This window comes from Rhinoraja longicauda, chromosome 37 (assembly GCF_053455715.1).
Source record: "Rhinoraja longicauda isolate Sanriku21f chromosome 37, sRhiLon1.1, whole genome shotgun sequence".
NCBI classification, from domain to species: domain Eukaryota; kingdom Metazoa; phylum Chordata; class Chondrichthyes; order Rajiformes; family Arhynchobatidae; genus Rhinoraja; species Rhinoraja longicauda.
Window position 1 is genome coordinate 12,605,878 of NC_135989.1, and position 21,909 is coordinate 12,627,786.

General features: G+C 49.3%; 1 protein-coding gene across 2 annotated transcripts; it reads right to left on the reverse strand.

Annotated features, from left to right (window-relative positions):
* Window positions 1–329: 329 nt before the first annotated feature.
* LOC144610570 (prostaglandin E2 receptor EP1 subtype-like) lies at window positions 330–21,746 on the reverse strand. Of its 2 annotated transcripts, none has more exons than XM_078429378.1 (3): window positions 21,627–21,746; window positions 6,387–7,263; window positions 330–2,381 (listed from the first exon to the last, which is right to left on the reverse strand). In XM_078429378.1, exons 2-3 carry the CDS (start codon window positions 7,236–7,238, stop codon window positions 2,139–2,141), a joined length of 1,095 nt encoding a protein of 364 aa, XP_078285504.1. In that variant the 5' UTR covers window positions 7,239–7,263; window positions 21,627–21,746; the 3' UTR covers window positions 330–2,138. The 2 variants fall into 2 exon arrangements, with proteins under 2 accessions (XP_078285504.1, XP_078285502.1); XM_078429376.1 differs by lacking the exon at window positions 21,627–21,746 and adding an exon at window positions 13,966–14,099.
* Window positions 21,747–21,909: the final 163 nt, after the last annotated feature.

Sequence of the window (21,909 nt, forward strand, 5' to 3'; positions counted from 1 at the left end):
AAACGTCACCTATTTCTTTTCTCCAGAGATGCTGCCTGACCCGCTGAATCACTCCAGCTTTTTGTGTCTATCTTCCCTAAGACATCTCCCTCAGGACAACGAGGTTTGATCAGTAAACGGAGATCGTGTCAAGGAATGAAAGTAACACCTGGCCAATGCCAACCACAACACATTGATTTTCATTTACATCGAAGCATCAACTAAATGGCACGCAATCCAAAAATTCATGGCACAATATATATATATTTTTTTAAAACATTTTACAATAATTCTTAAATATAGTTACCTCTGAAATTCTTTCAGATGAAATTATTAATGACATCCCTGGATTGACTCTACACAGAATGAACAGTACTGAGATGGTAGCAAATATAGATATTTCTTTCTAAGTGCTACACTTGTAAAATAAAGTGCAATGAACTAACGGACCTAGATACGTCAACATCTCGACCGATCGCGTACTTGGGACTTTTAAGTAAACAGTGCTTCTATGACTATCCAACCTTCCGTGAGGAATACAGGTCTACCTTAAGGTGAGGATGGAAGTTATCTGCTGGGGAGTTTTATAACAATGGAGTTCACCTGCTCATGTAACGTTACTTTAGGAAGGAGATGTGAGACACCAACACTATCCTACACACACTTTGGGACATTTTACAATTTTTAGCCAGGCCAATGAACGTACAAACCAGCACGTCTTTGGAGTGTGGGAGGAAACCGGAGCACCTGAAGAAAACTCCCAAAGACGTGCGGGTTTGTTGGTTCATTGGCCCTCGGTGTGCAGGGAGTGGGTGTGAATCGATGGTCGGAACGGACTCGGTGGGCCGAAGTGCCCGTTCCCACTCTGTACCTTTCCATCGATCGCTGAGGCAACCTATGGTGATGACTAGTCTGCACACTAGGGGGCAATCTTCTCCGCTAGTTAACTAGTGGCTAGTCACCTAGTGCCCAAGGTCCGACAAGGCAGATAGATGTATGTGACCTCTCCCCATGTCCAGCCCTTCACTAACCAACAATGACCCCCAAACCCCCTCCCACTGGTTCACAGGGGCTGCGCCTCAATGTCTAGCATTCCTCCAGTCCCTGCGCCTTGCATCACTGGGGAGGGACGAGGGGAGATCTGGTGTCATTCATGTTGGCATGGGGTGGTCTGCAGAAGGGTCTCGGCCTGAAACGCCACCCATTCCTCCTCCCCAGAGATGCTGCCTGTCCCGTTGAGTTACTCCAGCTTTCCATGTCTATCTTGGCCATGAACAGATGGGCGGCAGTGGCCCAGGGATGGGGTGGTGCTGTAGGACCCCTGTAGGACCTTTGCCCACGTCCATGTCCCTGCCCGACTTTCCCTGGAGCGGGGTGTTCCCAGCGGGTTTCCTCCGGGCGATCTCCGGTTCCCTCCCACATCCCAAACCCACTGACTCGCTCACGCCATTCCATAAAGGCAATCGATCGTCGGGTCGGATCCTGGTTGACATTTTGTAGGAAGGAACTGCAGGTGCCGGTTTCAACCGAAGATGGACAGCTTTCCCTCCAGCTTTCTGTGTCTATCTTAAGGTTGCTACTTTGACTCCGCAATAAAATTCATTCTAAAAATACGCGAACAGCACTCCCAGTGCCTGACCGCATTCACACAAGAGGAGTCTTTCTCAATGGCTACAGCCTGGGTGGCCAAGGAGAGAGAGGGACCTCCAGGACAGGTGTAGGAAGGAACGGGCAGATGCTGGTTTACACCGAAGATAGACACTAAATAAAGTCCGAAACGTCACCCATTCCTTCTCTCCAGAGGCGCTGAGTTACTCCATCATTTTGTGTTCATCTCCTCGAGAGGTGGGTCAGTCTGGTGTGATGTAATGGTCCATGAAGGAAATGCCAATGTCCTGACTCCACCGATCACCCTTAAACCTCAACCCTCTGATCTCATTCAGCTCCCGACCGGTCCAGCCCGGGGGAGAGAAGACGGGACCTCACTTGCTCGAGCCACCGGCAAAGTCACCCTTTCCCTCATGTCCTCCTCGGTGCCCAATTCCCATCTCCCATCCTTTCCCAGATGGTAGGAGATCTTCCTGAGGTCTCCCCATCAACCTGGATCACATTCCCCAGGTGGCCGACTTCCATAACACAAGCCGAGCAGCGTTTCTCCTTCAAATCCTTTTGACCATACTCCGCTCAGAGCTCTGGAACGAGCTAATGTCCCACCGGTCCTGCCTGCCCTTCATGTCCGCGTTGGGAATCACTGCCTGGTAGATCTTCTTCAGGACCGCCCGGCGAAGGAGGATATAGACCCAGGGATCTAGGATCTGGTTCCATGTAGCCATCCTCACTCCCAGTAAGCTTAACCAAGCATACTCCCCGCTGTTGTGGAACCGGGTGATAGCCACGTACACCTGGCAATGAAGGGAAGGGAAGGAACATTTAGTAACTGGCACAAAAATGGAAGGCAATCTATCCGAGTACATCAGACATCGCAAAGAAAATGGAGACACAGATTGAGCAAAACACATAGAAACATAGAAAATAGGTGCAGGAGGAGGCCATTCGGCCCTTTGAGCCAGCACCGCCATTCAATACGATCATGGTTGATCATTCAAAATCAGTACCCCATTCCTGCTTTCTCCCCATATAGACAATAGGTGCAGGAGGAGGCCATTCGGCCCTTCGAGCCAGCACCGCCATTCAATGTGATCGTGGCTGATCATTCTCAATCAGTACCCCGTTCCTGCCTTCTCCCCACACCCCCTGACTCCGCTATCCTTAAGAGCTCTATCTAGCTCTCTCTTGAATGCATTCAGAGAATCGGCCTCCACTGCCTTCAGAGGCAGAGAATTCCACAGATTCACAACTCTCTGACTGAAAAAGTTTTTCCTCATCTCAGTTCTAAATGGCCTACCCCTTATTCTTAAACTGTGGCCCCTTGTTCTGGACTCCCCCAACATTGGGAACATGTTTCCTGCCTCTAACGTGTCCAACCCCTTAATAATCTTATACGTTTCGATAAGATCTCCTCTCATCCTTCTAAATTCCAGTGTATACAAGCCTAGTCGCTCCAGTCTTTCAACATATGATAGTCCCGCCATTCCAGGACTATCCCTTGATTCCGTTAGCCCTAAGAGCTATCTAACACTCTCTTGAATACATCCAGCAAATTGGCCTTGGGGCTAAGGGAATCAAGGGATATGGGGAGAAAGCAGGAACGGGGAACAAAGTGCTTGATTAACTCAATCAGGTCAGACAGCATCTGTGGAGGGAAAATGGATTGGCGATGTTTCGGGTCGGGACCCTCCATCAGACTCTTAAAGCTCTTGGGTCTCTTAAGATGCTATTGAGGGCGTGCAGCGTAGGTTTACTAGGTTAATTCCCGGAATGGCGGGACTGTCATATGTTGAAAGACTGGAGCGACTAGGCTTGTATACACTGGAATTTAGAAGGATGAGAGGAGATCTTATCGAAACGTATAAGATTATTAAGGGGTTGGACACGTTAGAGGCAGGAAACATGTTCCCAATGTTGGTGGAGTCCAGAACAAGGGGCCACAGTTTAAGAATAAAGGGGTAGGCCATTTAGAACGGAGATGAGGAAAATCTTTTTCAGTCAGAGAGTTGTGAATCTGTGGAATTCTCTGCCTCAGAGGGCAGTGGAGGCCAATTCTCTGAATGCATTCAAGAGAGAGCTGGATAGAGCTCTTAAGGATAGCGGAGTCAGGGGGTACGGGGAGAAGGCAGGAACGGGGTACTGATTGAGAATGATCAGGCATGATCACATTGAATGGAGGTGCTGGCTTGAAGGGCCGAATGGCCTCCTCCTGCACCTATTGTCTATTGTCTATTGTCTAAGACTGAGGATGGGTCGCACCTCAAGATGTGTCTATCGTTGGTGTAAGCCAGCATCTGCAGTTCCTTCCTGCACACCAGGGGGCGGTGTTGGTCCTCACAAGGTGCGAGGGAGATGGGGACCCATCTACAGATTGAGCAACCAACTACAGAATGAGTTGCAGAAAGAGCCGTCGACCACAGCCAGCAGCAGAAGGGTTCGCACTCTCCCGCCAGACAGGCAGAACCAGAAACCTGCACAGAGACTCTTGCAAACTCAGGATGTCCGGAAGACAAACTGGTCTGAAGTTGCGAAACACAGCCAGCTCCCACACCCTCTGCTCTGTGAAGTACAAGTGCAGAGTCTTAGAGTGATACAGTGTGGAAACAGGCCCTCCGGCCCAACTTGCCCACACCGGCCAACATCTCCCACCTACACTAGTCCCACCTGCCTGCGTTTGGTCCATATCCCTCCAAACCTGCCCTATCCATGTACCTGTCTAACTGTTTATTAAACATTGCGATAGTCCCATCCTCAACTACCTCCTCCGGCAGCTCGTTCCACACGCCCACCGCCCCTTTGTGTGAAAAAAGTTATCCTTCAGTTCCTATTAAAGAGAGAAATCACTCTTTTAGTGCAGTGAGATTAGTATTTTGGGAGCTGTATGGACTCGATGGGCCAAATGGCCTACTCTTGCACTAAAACAATCACACCATGCTATATATAAATAGTCGGAGACGATCTCTTGTGGGAAAACGTAGTGTGAGGTGTTGCTGTTTACAATCAGACGGAAGAGTGGTGCAGCAGGTAGAGCTGCTGCCTCACAGCATCAGAGATCTGGGTTCCATCCTGATCTGGGACGCTGTTTGTGTGGTATTTGTACACAGGATCTCCTCAATACCAATGTAGAGGGAACTTGGAGTTCAAGTGCACAACTCCTTGAAAGTGGCAAATGAAATAGATAGAGAGATAAAGAAGGGACTGTATTATAAAATGTTTGCCTTCATTGATCAAGGCATTGAGTACAGGAGTTGGCAAGATTGGGCGGCACGGTGGCGCAGCGGTAGAGTTGCTGCTTTACAGCGAATGCAGCGCCGGAGACTCAGGTTCGATCCTGACTACGGGTGCTGCACTGTAAGGAGTTTGTACGTTCTCCCCGTGACCTGCGTGGGTTTACTCCGAGATCTTCGGTTTCCTCCCACACTCCAAAGACGTACAGGTATGTAGGTTAATTGGCTGGGTAAATGTAAAAAAAAATTTTTTTTTAAATTGTCCCTAGTGGGTGTAGGATAGTGTTAATGTACGGGGATCACTGGGCGGCACGGACTTGGAGGGCCGAAAGGGCCTGTTTCCGGCTGTATATATATGATATGATATGATGATATGATGCAGCTTTTTAGGACTTTGGTTAGGCTGCATTTATTGTCATGTGTACCGAGTTTAGTTTGATTCGGTTTTGTTTGGTCTGGTTTGGTTTAGTTAAGTTTGGGATACGGCATGAAAACCAACTATGTGTAAGGAGGAGCTGCAGATGCTTGTTTAAACTGCAGATGTGGGAGGAAACCGGAGCACCCGGAGAAAACCCACCCGGTCAAAGGATGAGAGGAGATCTTATCGAAACGTATAAGACTATTAAGGGGTTGGACACGTTAGAGGCAGGAAACATGTTCCCAATGTTGGGGAGAGTCCAGAACAAGGGGCCACAGTTTAAAAAATAAGGGGTAGGCCATTTAGAACTGAGATGAGGAAAAACTTTTTCAGTCAGAGAGTTGTGAATCTGTGGAATTCTCTGCCTCAGAAGGCAGTGGAGGCCAATTCTCTGAATGCATTCAAGAGAGAGAGCTAGATAGAGCTCTTAAGGATAGCGGAGTCAGGGGGTATGGGGAGAAGGCAGGAACGGGGTACTGATTGAGAATGATCAGCCATGATCACATTGAATGGCGGTGCTGGCTCGAAGGGCCGAATGGCCTCCTCCTGCACCTATTGTCTGTTGTCTATTGTCTAAAGTACAATCTACACACAGATAGCACCCGTAGTCAGGATCGGACCCAGGTCTCTGGCGCTGTAAGGCAGCAACTCTACCGCTGCACGATGGATAATTTACAGAGGCCAATTAACCTACAAACTTGCTCGTCTTTGGAATGTGGGAGGAAATTGAAGCACCTGGAGAAAGCCCACGCAGGTCACGGGGAGAACGTATAAACTCCGTACAGAGGAGACCCGTAGTTAGGATGGAACCGGGGTTTCTGGCAGCAACTCTACCAATGCGCCACCGTGCCTCCAACATAGAAACATAGAAAATAGGTGCAGGAGTAGGCCATTCGGCCCTTCGAGCCTGCACCGCCATTCAACATGATCATGGCTGATCATCCAGCTCAGTATCCCGTACCTGCCTTCTCTCCATACCCCTGATCCCTTTAGCCACAAGGGCCACATCTAACTCCCTCTTAAATATAGCCAATGAACTGGCCTCAACTACCTTCTGTGGCAGAGAATTCCACAGACATGAGGTACCTCCTCATGGGTGAAGGTCCCAATGTGCCAAAGCTCCATCGAGACCGTATGTCCTGTGTAACACTCACCAGCAGAGGGCTCCAGCAGACACAAGAAGCCATCATGATCCCGACTAACTGGACCACCATTTCGATGTCATGCGACTTTGCCCTGCGGTTACAGTTCCTCTTCTTGATGCGGGCCAGGAGCAGCCAAACGCCGCTGATGGTGTTGCAGATGAGGGAGACGAGGAGAGTGGTCAATCCCAGGAAGGAAAAGAGCAAGGCAAAGCCGTCCTCCGTCCAGTTCTCCCGGGGCCCGGTACTGATGAAACACCAGGTGTTTGACTGCTGCATGCTGTACTTGCCCACGCCCATGAAGGGCAGAGTGGCCACGATGCCCGCCGTGGCCCAGAGGCTGCCCACCATCAGCTTAGACCTGGTGGAGGTCACCACCGCTGAGTGGAAGAGGGGCCTGGTGATGCCAACACAACGCTCCACTGCCATGATGCAACCCAGGAATAGTGGGCACAGGCCGAAGAAGACCAGGCTGCCTCCTAGCAGTTGGCACGAGGGGCTGGTGCTGTCCGCCTTCCCAGAGTAGAACATGAGGACCAGGGCACCGGGGATGATGTGCCCGGTAAAGTCCGTCAACACCAGGCTGCTGGCAAAGAGCAGGAACGTGGCCTTGGATCGCCGACGGAACCGGTTGTAGCTCTTGACCAGGATGAAGAGGGCGACGATGTTCGACACAGCGCCCAGGGTCATGGAGAAGATCGGCATGGCGATGTTCTTGGCCGAAGTTTCAGAGCCACGCGAGGAGCTGGTGTTGACCAGAGACAGGCTGCTATTGTCCATGCCAGTCCCTGTGACCTGCACCTGGCCTTGATGGAGAGTCGTCATGTTGGCATCTTGACCCACCAGACCTTTCATCACCTCCATCGCCCTCGCCTGCCCATTGATACACCTGGTGAGAGAGAGAGAGAGAGAGATGGCGTTACCCTAGTGGGGCCCAGTCAGGAGCAGTGGACAAGGATCATTAACTCCATAGGTACATGAGATCATGAGAAGAATAGACTTTACTTTACACTTCAGAGATATGGCGTGGAACCAGACCCTTCGGCCCATCGAGTCCACACCGACCAGCGACCACATCGTACACGAACACTATCCTACACACTGGGATTACATTTTTACCGACATTGTGTGTATGTGTGAGCATGTGTGTGTATATATGAGTGTGTGTCTGTTCCAGACAGTAGCTTGCAAGAGGTCCTTCGTGTCCATAAGACATAGGAGCAGAATTAGGCCATTCGGCCCAATTTTACCGAAGACAATTAACCTACAAAGCTGCACCTCTTTGGAGTGTGGGAGGAAACCAGAGCACCTGGAGAAAACCCACGTGGGTCACGGGGAGAACGTACAAACTCCATACAGATGGTGGAGGTCAAGTCATTGAGCATTTTAAGACGGAGATTGACAGACCCTTGATTAGTGGGGGTGTCAGGGCGGAGAAGGCAGGAGAATGGGGTTGAGAGGGAAAGATAGATCAGCCATGATTGAATGGTGGAGTCGACTTGATGGGCCGAATGGCCTAATTCTACTCCTATGTCTTATGGACATGAAGGACCTCTTGCAACCTACTGTCTGGAACAGACACACACTCATATATACACACACATGTGCACACATACACAGACACTCACACTCACGCGCACACTTACACGCACACACCCACTCACACACACACACACACTCACGCACACACACATACAGTGGAAGAAGTGCAGCACATAACCTCATCTGAAACATTTTGGCCCCTTACACACTCACACACGCATGCGCATGTGAACACACATATGCGCTCGCACACACGCACATACATGCACACACGCACATGCATACGCACACACACACATATACATATTATGCAAATTATTTGCCAACAATTGGCATTAAAACAATAACAGATGACTGGAGGAACTCAGTGGGTCGGGCTGCATCTGTGGAAGGGATGGATGGATGGCGGTGCTGGCTCGAAGGGCTGAATGGCCTACTCCTGCACCTATTGTCTATTGTCTATTGACTCGGAGGGCTGAAGGGCCTGTTCCTGACCTTGTATCTCTCTGCGACTCTGTGTTGGGATCTAGTTTAGCTCAGTGGACTTGTTCTGTTTATTGTCGTGTGAACCGAGCTACAGTGGAAAGCTTTAGATCTCCTGCTGCCTTGCTCACCCTGGAGCAGGCCTAGCTTGAAGAAAGTCCCTCCCGACTTCGGAGGCATCGTGATCTCCACGTTCACCATGGTCTGGGGGGAGTCATCTGTTGACTGGCTCAACTCCCCCCCTCCCCCCCCCCCCGCAAGAGTTTGAGGTCAGGTGTCCCGCCCTTGTGCAGAAAATGGGTCAAGTCGCTCGGGGGGTCCACTGAAGTTCCAAGTAACTTCCTCCAAGCTTGGCCCGTTGCGGTCTGGAAACCACTGAGGAAAGGAACTATTCACCACCTGCGCTTCAAAACACAGAAACGTGGGCCCGATCCCAATTTCTCATGAGGTTCCCTTCAGTGGAAGTGAGCGCGCGCGAGTGCGTGTATGTGGGAAGACCTTTCACCCTCGGGCTTCCTCTCCCTTTTCCTTTTGGTCGATCTCGACGTGTCCCACCGCCCCAGAAAAAGGTCTTTTCCTGTTTATGAGCAGCTGCAGGAAAGGACTAGCCTGCAGCGACAGCTCTTGGGCTCTTAGCTCCGAGCCGCACGGACATCAAACACATCTTCAGGTACCATCACCACAGCTTAATGGTAAGAAGGGTCTCGACCCCGAAACGTCACCCATTCCTTCATCTCCAGAGATGCTGCCTGACCCGCTGAGTTACTCCAGCATTTTGTTACGACAGCTTAATGTAATCTCGCCAAAGGCCAGCATTGTGGTAACTAGTCCGATGACTGGAGGCAAGATGGACACAAAGTGCTGGAGTAACTCAGCGGGACAGGCAGCATCTCTAGAGAGAAGGAATGGGTGACGTTTCGGGGCGATGCCCTTCTTCAGATGACGGGTCTCGACCCGAAACGTCACCCATTCCTTCTCTCCAGAGACGCTGCCTGTCCCGCTGAGTTACTCCAGCACTTTGTGTCCATCTTCAGTGTTAATCTGCAGTTCCTTCCTACACTCTGAGTGAAGGCAAGTGTGAACCATCAGACTCAGGAACAGCTTCCTCCCCTCTGTTATCGGACTATTGAGCCGTCCTTCTGTAAGGGTGTAGTCCCGAACTTCCAACTCATATCTGACCTCGGACTTTTTCCTTGTAACTCAAAAGATCATAAATGATCAGGAGTAGAATTAGGCCATTCGGCCCATCAGGTCTACCCTGCCATTCAATCATGGCTGATCTATCTCTCCCTCCTAACCCCATTCTCCTGCCTTCTCCCCATACACCCGTACTAATCAAAAATCTATCAACCTCAACCTTAAAAATATCCACTGACTTGGCCTCCACAGCCTTCTGTGGCAAAGCGTTCCACAGATTCACCACCCTCTGACCAAATGAATTCCTCCTCACCTCCTTCCTAAAAGAACGTCCTTCAATTCTGAGGCTGTGACCTCTAGTCCTAGACTCTCCCACTGGTGGAAGCATCCTCTCCACATCCACTCTATCCAAGCCTTTCACTATTCTGTACGTTTCAATGAGGTCCCCCCTCATTCTTCTTAACTCCAGCGAATTTAGCCGACAAATGATCATCATATGTTAACGCTCTTAGTTTCTATAACGCTCTTAGAAACTGTAATGCTACAAAGCTGTAATACTTATAATGCACTCTGATATTTTAATATTTGTATTTATTTTCCATTTCCGCTTCTATTGTTACTTATATGTGCCGGGTTGGATTGTACTTGGGGAGAGTATGATTTGATTTGGCACCACTGTGTCATCTAATTATAAACAGCAACACTTTGTAAACAGCAACTGGTTTTATCACAAGAGATTATCCCCAACCATTTACAGGATGCTGGGACTATTTTAGCACATGGGTAGGCCATACCAACATCAGCCATGATCACAATGAATGGCGGTGCTGGCTCGAAGGGCCGAATGGCCTCCTCCTGCACCTACTTTCGATGTTTCTAAGAGATTCAAGTTTCAAGATTCAATTTATTGTCACATGTACCAGTTAAGGTACAGTGAAATTTGAGTTACCATACAATTTACTGTCACATGTACCAGTTAAGGTACAGTGAGATTTGAGCTACCATACAGCCATACTAAGTAAAAAGCAACAAGACACACAGCCACATCAAATAAAATTTAACATAAACATCCACCACAGCGGAATCCATGTTTCTCACTGTGATGGAGGGTAATAAAGTTCAATCAGCCTCCTCTACTCTAAAAGGGTGTTTTCTCTGTTTAATAGGAACCTGAGGGGGAAAACAAAAGCTTCCAACAACAATAGAGAATAGGTGCAGGAGGAGGCCGTTCGGCCCTTCGAGCCAGCACCGCCATTCAATGTGATCATGGCTGATCATCCACAATCAGATAGATAGAGCTCTTAGGGATAGCGGAGTCAGGGGGTATGGGGAGAAAGCAGGAACGGGGTACTGATTGAGAATGATCAGCCATGATCACATTGAATGGCGGTGCTGGCTCGAAGGGCCGAATGGCCTACTCCTGCACCTATTGTCTATTGTCTGTTGTCTCTCCCCATACACCCTCCCTTGGTTATCTGCTGCAGGTCCTAATTTGTTCTGGCTTTTTCCTACCTCTATTTTCTCTCCCCCCCCCCCCCCCCCCCCCCACACCCCAACCATCTATTTTCATTCTGAAGAAGGGTCTCGACCCAAAATGTCACCCATCCTTTCTCTCCAGGGATGCTGCCTGAACCCGCTGAGTTACTCCAGCACTTTGAGTCTCTTTTCCGCCAACGGAACTTGATTCCACTTGGCCTGGCTCGATTCCCAAAACCATATCTATGAATGCTGCCTCTCCTGTTTGTCCAGAAAAGTGTTGATCAAAATAACTCTCCTGCAGAGTGTTCAGAAATACTGACCTCTTCCTTCCTTTTGCTGCCTCGACTTGAAATTCTCCTTATCACAACCAAATCCCTATCTGCCAATCTGTGACATTTCTCTGCAAATTTCATGCTCGCCGCCTGAAAGGGTTGCTTCGTGCAAACAGGCCCTTCGGCCCACCGAGTCCGTGCCAACCATCGCTCACCCGTTTGCACCAGTTCCACGTTATCTCACTTCCTCAGCAAACCCGCACCATCTTCGGCATGTGGGATGAAACCAGAGCACCCGGAGGAAACCCACGTGGTCACAGGGAGAACAAACAGTGAAAGGCCAGGATAGAGTGGGTGCGGAGAGGGTGTTTCCACTGATGGGAGAGTCCAGGACCAGAGGGCACAGCCTCAGAATAAAAGGATGCACGTTTAGAGAGGAGATGAGAAGGAATTTCTTCATCAGTTAGTGGTGAATCTGTGGAATTCATTGCCTGTGGAGGCCAAGTCGTTGGATATTTTTAAGGTGGAGGTTGACAGATTCTTGATTAGTACGGGTGTCAGAGGTTATGGGGAGATGGCAGGAGAATGGGGCTGAGAGGGAGAGATAGATTAGCCATGATTGAATGGCAGAGTAGACTAGATGGGCCGAATGGCCTAATTATGTTCCTATGACTTATGAACCTATGAGAAAGAACATGAAAACTCTGCACAGGCAGCAAACCAAGGTGAGAATTTCAGAATCGACCCCGGGACTCTGGAGCTTTGAGGAGGCAGTTCTACCAGCTGCGCCACCTTGAATAATAATAATAATAATAATGCATTTTATTTATATAGCGCTTTTCATATACTCAAAGACGCTTTACAGAGATTTTGAGAACATAGGGAAATGAATAAATAGATAAATAAGTAAATAAATAAATGAACAGAGAAAGGAGGCAGAAGGTGAGGTGACCTTCAGTGGTTGAAGGCAGTACTGAACAGGTGAGACTTCAGCGATGTTTTGAATGTGGTGAGTGTGGAGGAGTCTCTAACGGTTTGGGGTAGTGAGTTCCATAGGGTGGGAGCAGCGATGGAGAAAGCCCTGTCCCCCCAGGATCTGAGTTTGGTCCGGATGTGGGGGGATAGGAGATTGGCAGCGGCAGAGCGGAGGGTGCAGGTGGGAGTGTGCCTGTGGAGGAGGTCGGAGAATGATCTTTCTATAATGTCACTCCTCAGCTGTCTGCATTCGAGGTGTGAAGGACCGAGCTAACGGTGACCACTTGCACGGTGGGGCAGCTGGTAGCCTCACAGTGGCTCCACCGCACTTCCAAAGCTTTCCAGGAACTCGCAACGGAATCATAACAACATAATCAAATCAGCTTGCCTTTCCCAAGAAACAGTGATGAAGGAATTCAGAGTAACGGAGAGCGCCACACTGCCTGGGATGCGGCCATCTGCGTGAGTTTTCCCACGAAGAAGAAATCTCCGGCTTCTTCCCACACTCCAAAGACGTACAGGTTTGTAAGTCAATTGGCTTGGTGTAAACGTAAAAATGTAAAATTGTCCCTCGTGTGTGTAGGGCCGTGTTAATGTTTGGGGATCGCTGGTCGGCGCGGACTGGGTGGGCCTGTTTCTGCGCTGTATCTCTTAAGCTAAAAATTAAAATAAGCGAGATGGGTGGGTTTTAGTTTCCACGGCAATCTGGCGTCTACCGCCGATGTAGTGCGTCACGAAGTTTGCAAACAGAAAGGAATAACCACCATGGTCGTAGGGAACGCGCGGGGGGCATGGAATTCATTAGTGGGGTCTTTCAAAGGGCAGGCACCTGAACAAGGGGCCAAGTCTCAGTGTTGTGAGAAACCCCGCTGGTAACCTCGCTGTTGAAGTTGACCAAGTTGACTGATAAGCCCAAGGAATACGACGAGCAAGTTGGAACATGAAGATAGACGCAAAATGTTGGAGTAACTCAGCGGGTCAGGCAGCATCTCTAGAGATTTATTCACAAAATGCTGGAGTAACTCAGCAGGTCAGACTGAAGAAGGGTCTCGACCCGAAACGTCACCCATTTCCTTCTCTCCCGAGATGCTGCCTGACCTGCTGAGTTACTCCAGCATTTTGTGAATAAATCGATTTGTACCAGCATCTGCAGTTATTTTCTTATAGCATCTCTAGAGAAACGGTACAGGTGGCATTTGGGCTCGAGACCCTTCTTCAGACTGTCAGGGGAGAGGGAATCGAGAGATGTAGGTACATAGGGCCTATGAATGTACTGCAACAGAGGTGTTGCAAAGCTCTCAGCGGAGAGAGTAGGTGAACCTCTTCACATTTGTTTGCCCTTTGTACCTTCGATATCTCTCATATCATATCATATCATATACATACAGCCGGAAACAGGCCTTTTCGGCCCTCCAAGTCCGTGCCGCCCAGTGATCCCCGTACTTTAACACTATCCTACACCCACTAGGGACAATTTTTTTTTAACATTTACCCAGCCAATTAACCTACATACCTGTACGTCTTTGGAGTGTGGGAGGAAACCGAAGATCTCGGAGAAAACCCACGCAGGTCACGGGGAGAACGTACAAACTCCTTACAGTGCAGCACCCGTAGTCAGGATCGAACCTGAGTCTCCGGCGCTGCATTCGCTGTAAAGCAGCAACTCTACCGCTGCGCTACCGTAGACCCCATTTTGTGTCTACCTTCGATTTAAACCAGCACCTGCTTTTTTTTTTTCCTTCTTAAAGAATTGAGAGTCAGTTGGCCTGAGCAAATCTTTCAGAACAATAATCACCATGCTTATTTATAACGAACACTGTTCCATTTGCCTCTACTATCAGTAAGCACCACAGCATAACGGCAGACTTTGCTGTCTTTGCCATTTAGAATCTATTTTGATTTTGTCCCGAATTCTTGGAAGCCAATGATTAATTGATGATTCTCATAATAAAATGGAACATCTGATGAATATGTTTACAGGAATGTGGAAATGGTGTACATTAAATTCAAAACCTAAAGGACAGTCTCTGATGGGGAATTATAAAGTGTATTATGGAGCCGTAGTGCGATACAGTGTGGAAACAGGCCCTTCGACCCCACTTGCCCACACCGACCAACATGTCCCAGCTACACTAGCCCCACCTGCCCGCTTTTGGTCTATATCCCTCCTAACCTGTCCTATCCAACCTGCATAATGCTGGAGTAACTCTGCGGGACAGGCAGCATCTCTGGAGAGAAGGAATGGGTGACGTTTCAGGTCGTGACCCGATACGTCACCCATTCCTTCTCTCCAGAGATGCTGCCTGTCCCGCTGAGTTGCTCCAGCATTTTGTGTCCAGCTTCGGTTTAAACCAGTATCTGCAGTTCCTTCCTACACTATCCGTGTACCTGTCTAACTGTTTCTTAAACTCTGCGATAGTCCCTGCCTCAACTACCTCCTCTGGCAGCTCGTTCCATCCGCCACCCTCTGCGTGAAAATGTTATCCCTCAGATTCCTATTAAATCTTTTAGCCTTCACCTTAAACAATAGACAATAGGTGCAGGAGGAGGCCATTCAGCCTTTCGAGCCAGCACCGCCATTCAATGTGATCATGGCTGATCATTCTCAATCAGTACCCCGTTCCTGCCTTCTCCCCATACCCCCTGACTCCGCTATCCTTAAGAGCTCTATCTAATGCATTCAGAGAATTGGCCTCCACTGCCTTCTGAGGCAGAAAACCAACGTCCTCTGGTCCTCGATTCCCCTACTCTGGGCAAGAGACTCTGTGCATCCACCTGACCTATTCCTCTCATGATATTACACACTTGGCTAAAGTAATGCTAAAGTAAATAATTGTGTGTGTGGCCATTTGTGTTTGCTGATGTTGTGTGTCAGTGTCTGTACTATAGTTGGCTGCATGGGTGTGTATGTGTCTGCCTCAGTGTTTTACTATTATTTATAACTATTTATAACTGTCACGTGTACAGTAACACGGAGAAAAACATTGTGCTTCGCATGACATCAGAACAACGCATCCTAAGTGGATGAATCACTTCTTGGCATGGCATGTGTACCAGGCACGGTGGCGCAGCGGTAGAGTTGCTGCCTTACAGCGCCAGAGACCCGGGTTTAACCCTGACTACGGGTGCTGTCTGCACGGAGTTTGTACGTTCTCCCCGTGACCTGCGTGGGTTTTCCCCAGGTGCTCCAGTTCTATCCCACATTCCAAAGACGTACAGGTTTGTAGGTTAATTGGCTTTGGTAAAAATGGTAAATTATCCCTAGTGTGTGTAGGATAGTGTTAGTGTGCGGGGATCGCTGGTTGGCACGGACCTGGTGGGCCAAAGGGCCTGTTTCCACACTGTATCTCTAAACTAAACTAAGGTGGTGCAAAAGAGAAAGCATACTGTCACAGCTGCAGGGAAAGTGCAGGTATAAAGTGCAAGGGGAGGTAGATTGGAGGATCGGAAATTAATCCTTAGCTTAAGAGAGGTCCTTTCAAGGATCTTGAAGTGTTCTTGAATCTGGTGGCGTGTGCTTTCATGGTTTTGTATCCTCTGCCAGGTGAGAGAGGGGAGAAGAGAGATAGATTAGGGTGTGAACGGGTGCTGATGAGGTTGGCTGCTTTCCCGAGGCAGCGTGAGATACAGATGGCATGGATGGGGCTGGAGGAAGGAAGTTTGTGTGATCAGAATCCTCTACAATTCCTTGCGGTCTCGGGCAGAGCAGTTGCCACACGATGATTTATTCAGGTAGGATGCTCTCCACAGTGCAACTGCAGAGATTAGTATGAATCATTGGAGAAATGCCAGATTTCCTCAGCTTTCTGAGGAAGTAGAGGAGATGGAATACTCTCTTGGCCATGACATCAATAAAGTCAAGACAAACTGTTTGTTATATTTATACCCCAGAACTTAAAGCTCTCCACCATTTCCACTTTAGCACCATCGATACATCGTGGGATGAAAACTCCATTTCCTGAAGTCAATGTCCAAGTCCGTCATTTTGTGCCATTGGGGCAGAGTTTGTTGTCCTGACACCAAGTTACTAAACTCGGAATCTGCTTTTTGTACTCCGTCTCGTCATTGTTTAATTGCCCACTGTATCGGTTGAATCTACGGACTTGTAAATGGAGTTAGAGCAGAACCTGCCTGCAGAGTAATGAGTGCAGGGAACGAACGCAACCTTGCATGGCATGGCACCTGTGTTAAGGATCATCGTAGTGAATGTTTTGTCGAATGTGCGTACTGATTGGAATCAACAGATCTAGAATAGATCTAGGGTGGCATGGTGGCGCAGCGGTGAAGTTTCTGCCTCACAGCGCCAGAGACCCAGGTTCCATCCCGACTACGGGTGCTGTCTGTACGGAGTTTGTACGTTCCCCCCTGTGACCTGCTTGGGTTTTCTCCGAGATCTTCGGTTTCCTCCCACACTCCAAAGACATACAGATTTGTAGATTAATTGGCCTGGTATAAGTGTAAATTGTCCCTAGTGTGTATTATAACGTGCGGGGATCGCTGGTCAGTGCGGACTCGGTGGGCCGAAGGGCCTGTTTCCGCGCTGTATCTCTATATCTAAACGATGTCATATATCCAGCTACATTATCATATCATATCATATATCATATCATATATATACAGCCGGAAACAGGCCTTTTCGGCCCTCCAAGTCCGTGCCGCCCAGCGATCCCCGTACATTAACACTATCCTACACCCACTAGGGACAATTTTCACATATACCAGCCAATTAACCTACATACCTGTACGTCTTTGGAGTGTGGGAGGAAACCGAAGATCTCGGAGAAAACCCACGCAGGTCACGGGGAGAACGTACAAACTCCTTACAGTGCAGCACCCGTAGTCAGGATCGAACCTGAGTCTCCGGCGCTGCATTCGCTGTAAAGCAGCAACTCTACCGCTGCGCTACCGTGCCGCATTGGCGGCAGTCCTCTGTCTAGTGAGTGGCACAGTGGCGCAGAGCTAGAGTTGCTGCCTTACAGCGCCAGAGACCCGGGTTCCATCCCGACTACGGGTGCTGTCTGTATGGGGGTTTGTACGTTCTCCCCGTGACCTGCGTGGGTTTTTCCCGGGTGCTCAGGTTTCCTCCCAAATCCCAAAGTTGTGCAGTTTTGTAGATTAGGAAAGTCATTCTCTGTCTCAGTGTCTGTGTGTTCCATGCAGATGTGGAGATTCCATGTACAAAACAGAAACAGCTGGAAACATTCAGCAGGTCACGCACGAATTGTGTAATGGGAAATAGTTAATGTTCAGGTCAAAGACCCCGTTAGAACTTCAGTCCACCTGTCATTCCTTGTAGATTGGTGAAAGGATTCAGGGTGGCAGGGGATACGGGGAGAATGGGGTTGGGAGGGAAAGATAGATCAGCCATGATTGAATGGTGGAGTAGAATTGATGGGCCGAATGGCCTAATTCTGCTCCTATCCCTTATGCATCAGGAAGGCGACTCTTGCTATGACTTAGCCCGGCCCTGACCTGCCCACATAGCCTCAAACGGAACTTGATTTATTTTTTATGTCAATGTACAAACATTCTCCCAGAATGAGTCCCAAAGAGAATCGTAGTCTCAAACAGAATCTTAGCCTCAGAGAGTGTCAGGCACGGGTGAATTTCCCCGTCTACTCTGAGTCACAGCCGCAAGTGAAAAGTGACGGTCTCTCTGGAGGGAGATCGTCGAAGGGAGAGGGAAAGTGACAAGAGAAAGAATCATTTATAAACGGAGGCAGCAGAAATTAGGAAGAAACTGCAGGCGCTGGTGTACAACGAAGATGGACACAAAATGCTGGAGTAACTCAGCGGGTCATAGAAACATAGAAAATAGGTGCAGGAGTAGGCCATTCGGCCCTTCGAGCCTGCACCGCCATTCAATGTGATCATGGCTGATCATCCAACTCAGTATCCCGTACCTGCCTTCTCTCCATACCCCCTGATCCCTTTAGCCACAAGGGCCACATCTAACTCCCTCTTAAATATAGCCAATGAACTGGCCTCAACTACCTTCTGTGGCAGAGAATTCCACAGATTCACCACTCTGTGTGAAAAAAAAACTTTCTCATCTCGGTCCTAAAAGACTTCCCCCTTATCCTTAAACTGTGACCCCTTGTTCTGGACTTCCCCAACATCGGGAACAATCTTCCTGCCTGTCCAACCCCTTAAGAATTTTGTACGTTTCTATAAGATCCCCCCTGGAGCATCTCTGGAGAATAAGGAATTGGTCACATTTCCGGTCGGAACCCAAAGAAGATCTGAAGAAGGGTCTCGACCCGAAATGTCATCCATCCTTTTTCTCCTGAGATGCTGCCCGACCCGCTGAGTTACTCCAGCTTTTTTGTGTCTATCTTCGGTTTAAAGTAGCATTTGCACTTCCTTCCTCCCTGACTACACATGCCCTGGTTTCTCATTTTCCCTCACACTCACCCTGTTGTCAACTGTACTCCATTAAGGAGTCATTCTGCTTGACGTGAGAATGTTTATGCATTGACAAAAAAAAAAAAATTGTTTGTTTGAGACAATAAATACTGTGACTACGCGGGCAGGTCGGGGCCAGGCTAAGTCCCAGCAACAATCACCCTCCTGATACATAAGGTCGTAAGGGACAGGAGTAGAATTAGGCCATTCGGCCCATCAAGTCTACTCCGCCATTCAATCATGGCTGATCTATCTCTCCCTCCTAACCCCATTCTCCTGCATTCTCCCCGCCACTCTGAATCCTTTCAACAATCTGCACGAAATGACGAGTGGACTGAAGATTTAACCAGGGTCTTTGACATGAAACCTTAATTATTTTTCCTTGCACAATCTGTGCGTGACCAGCTGAATGTTTTCGGCAGTTTTTGTTTTTGTGTGGAATTTCCACATCTGCATGGAAGATTGCAGTTCCAACAGACCAAATAAGCTCGATATAATCAAAGGCATACGACTGGCAATTTATCCTGCATTCTAAAGCATTCAACACCTTTCGGATAAAGTGCATCTATGTCATAGAGTCATAGACTGACTGCAATGTGTACTGCACATAACATGAACTGTAGTTACTGGTTCTTGATTCTTGGTCCTCCAAAATATTCCAAATCGAATTAAAACTGGAACAGCAAATGAAGACTGCTCTCGAACTGAAACGTCACCTATTTCTTTTCTCCAGATAGGGCAGGTCTGGACGGATATGGGCCAAACGCGGGCAGGTGGGATGAGCGTACCTGGGACATGTTGGCAGGCGTGGGCAAGTTGGATCAAGGGTACTGTTTCCACGCCATATCACACTATGAATCTGACATAGATGCTGCCTGTCCCGCTGAGTTACTCTGGCATTTTGTGTCTACCTTCGATTTAAACCAGCATCTGCAGTTGTTATTTCCTACATATCTTGTAACTGGGACATCTGTCCACCCCCCTGACATCAGTCTGAAGAAGGGTCTCGACCCAAAACGTCACCCATTCCTTCTCTCCCGAGATGCTGCCTGACCTGCTGAGTTACTCCAGCATTTTGTGAATAAATACCTTCGATTTGTACCAGCATCTGCAGTTATTATCTTATACTACTTGTAGCTGGGACATGTTGGCCGGTGTGGGCGTTGGATCGAGGGACCTGCTTCGACACCGTATCAATCTATGACTCTATGACAGAGATGCTGCCTGACCCGCTGAGTTACTCCAGCTTTCTTTGTGTGTGTAGCAACATCTACAGGTTCTCTCCCAAGCAACACGGCTCCTAGTCTGGCAAGAAACTGTCCCTCTCTCTCTCTTCTCAACTGCTGAGCCTTTCCTGTTGTTAATGTAACCGCACTTTCGGACTCGAGGGCAACCACCGACACACGGCTTGTACTTTGTGTTCCCCTGGCACTCACTCACAGTTGAGAGGGAAGATTCAGACCAAAGTTGCCAGAGTCCCGGAGAGGGTATAGAAACAGGGGAAATAGGTGCAGGAGGAGGCCATTCAGCCCTTCGAGCCAGCACCGCCATTCATTGTGATCAAGGCTGATCATCCACAATCAGTAACCCGTGCCTGCCTTCTCCCCGTATCCCTTGATTCCACTAGCCCTTGGAGCTCTATCTAACTCTCTCTTAAATTCATCCAGTGATTTGGCTTCCACTGCCCTCTGTGGCAGAGAATTCCACAAATTCACAACTCCCTGGGTGCAAAAAGTTCCTTCTTACCTCAGTTTTAAATTACCTCCCCTTTATTCTAAGACTATGGGGCCCCTGGTTCTGGACTCCCCCAACATTGGGAACATTTTTCCTGCATCTAGCTTGTCCAGCCCTTTTATAATTTTGTAACGTCTCTATAAGATCCCCTCTCGTCCTTCTAAAACTCCAGTGAATACAAGCCTGGTCTTTTCAATCTTTCCTCATATGACAGTCCCGCCATCCCAGGGATGAACCTACGCTGCACTGCCCCAATTACAAGGATGTCCTTGTGGGCGAGTGAAGATATGGACCCAGCTCCCACCCCCCCCCCCCTCATCTCTCCTCCGTTGCGAACTCCTTCCTCATTCACCACCACCCCCCCCCATCCCCCAACACTTCCCCTTCTGATAGCCCCAGTCTCAGAAGCAAATCAGATTGGGGAATATTGCACTCGTTTCTCTGCAGAGTCCCAGAGGCCATTCGGCCCCTTGTGCCTGTTCGAGCTCTCTGGAGATGGGTTGGGGAACCCTCCAGTCAGTTGGCTCCTTTGATCTTTACCCCTTCCTCTGCCGCACTTTCTCCTTCACCCCTTTCCCCCCATCCCACTTCCTCCAAACTCCTACCCACTCACCCTCCTCCATTACCCTCACCTCTCCCTCACTGCCTCCTCCATACCCCTCCTACCCACTCCCTCCCCTCTACCCCCTACCCACCCCACTTCCAACATTATCCCTCACCTCTCCCTCACTCCCCCCCTCCCCTCCCCACCTCCTCTCCCCACCTCCCTCCACACTCCCTCCCCTCTACCACCTACCCACCCCACTTCCAACATTATCCCTCACCTCTCCCTCACTCCCCCCCTCCCCTCCCCACCTCCTCTCCCCACCTCCCTCCACACTCCCTCCCCTCTACCACCTACCCACCCCACGTCCAACATTATCCCACACCTCTCCCTCACTCCCTCTCCCCTCTCTCCACACTCCTACCCACTCCCCCTCCTCTACCACCTCCCGCCCCTCTCGGCCAACTCATTTGTCCTTCCCTAACACCCACCCACCCCTGAAATTCCTCTCCATGTCCATCCAAATAGTTCCTGGACAACACGCGACCCTTCCAAACATTGGGGGCAGATCTGGACAACTGGGTTGGAGAGTCCAAACACGTCTCCTTGAAGGTCCTTGGCCAGAAGGGGACCATCTGGAAGCCCCTGGACCACCAGAGACACCTCACTAGGAAGACCTACCTCTCCCGTGGAGCAGCGGTGAGAGAGGGGGTCCCTCTCCTTCTCTGTGCCTCCTCCTGTAGAACCAACTCTCCACCACGTTCCTCCTCCTCCTCCTCCTCCAGTCCGGGCGCTGGTGGGACACTTGGACCTTCTCAAAGGCAACACCTTCCAAAGAGTCGCTGCATATCCTCTGCGCTCTCGCTCTCTCTCTCTCTCTCTGTCTGAGTCTCTCTCTCTCTCTCTCTCTCACACACACACTCGCAGAGGGTTGGAGCTATAAAACAGGGCAGGGCACTTGCAG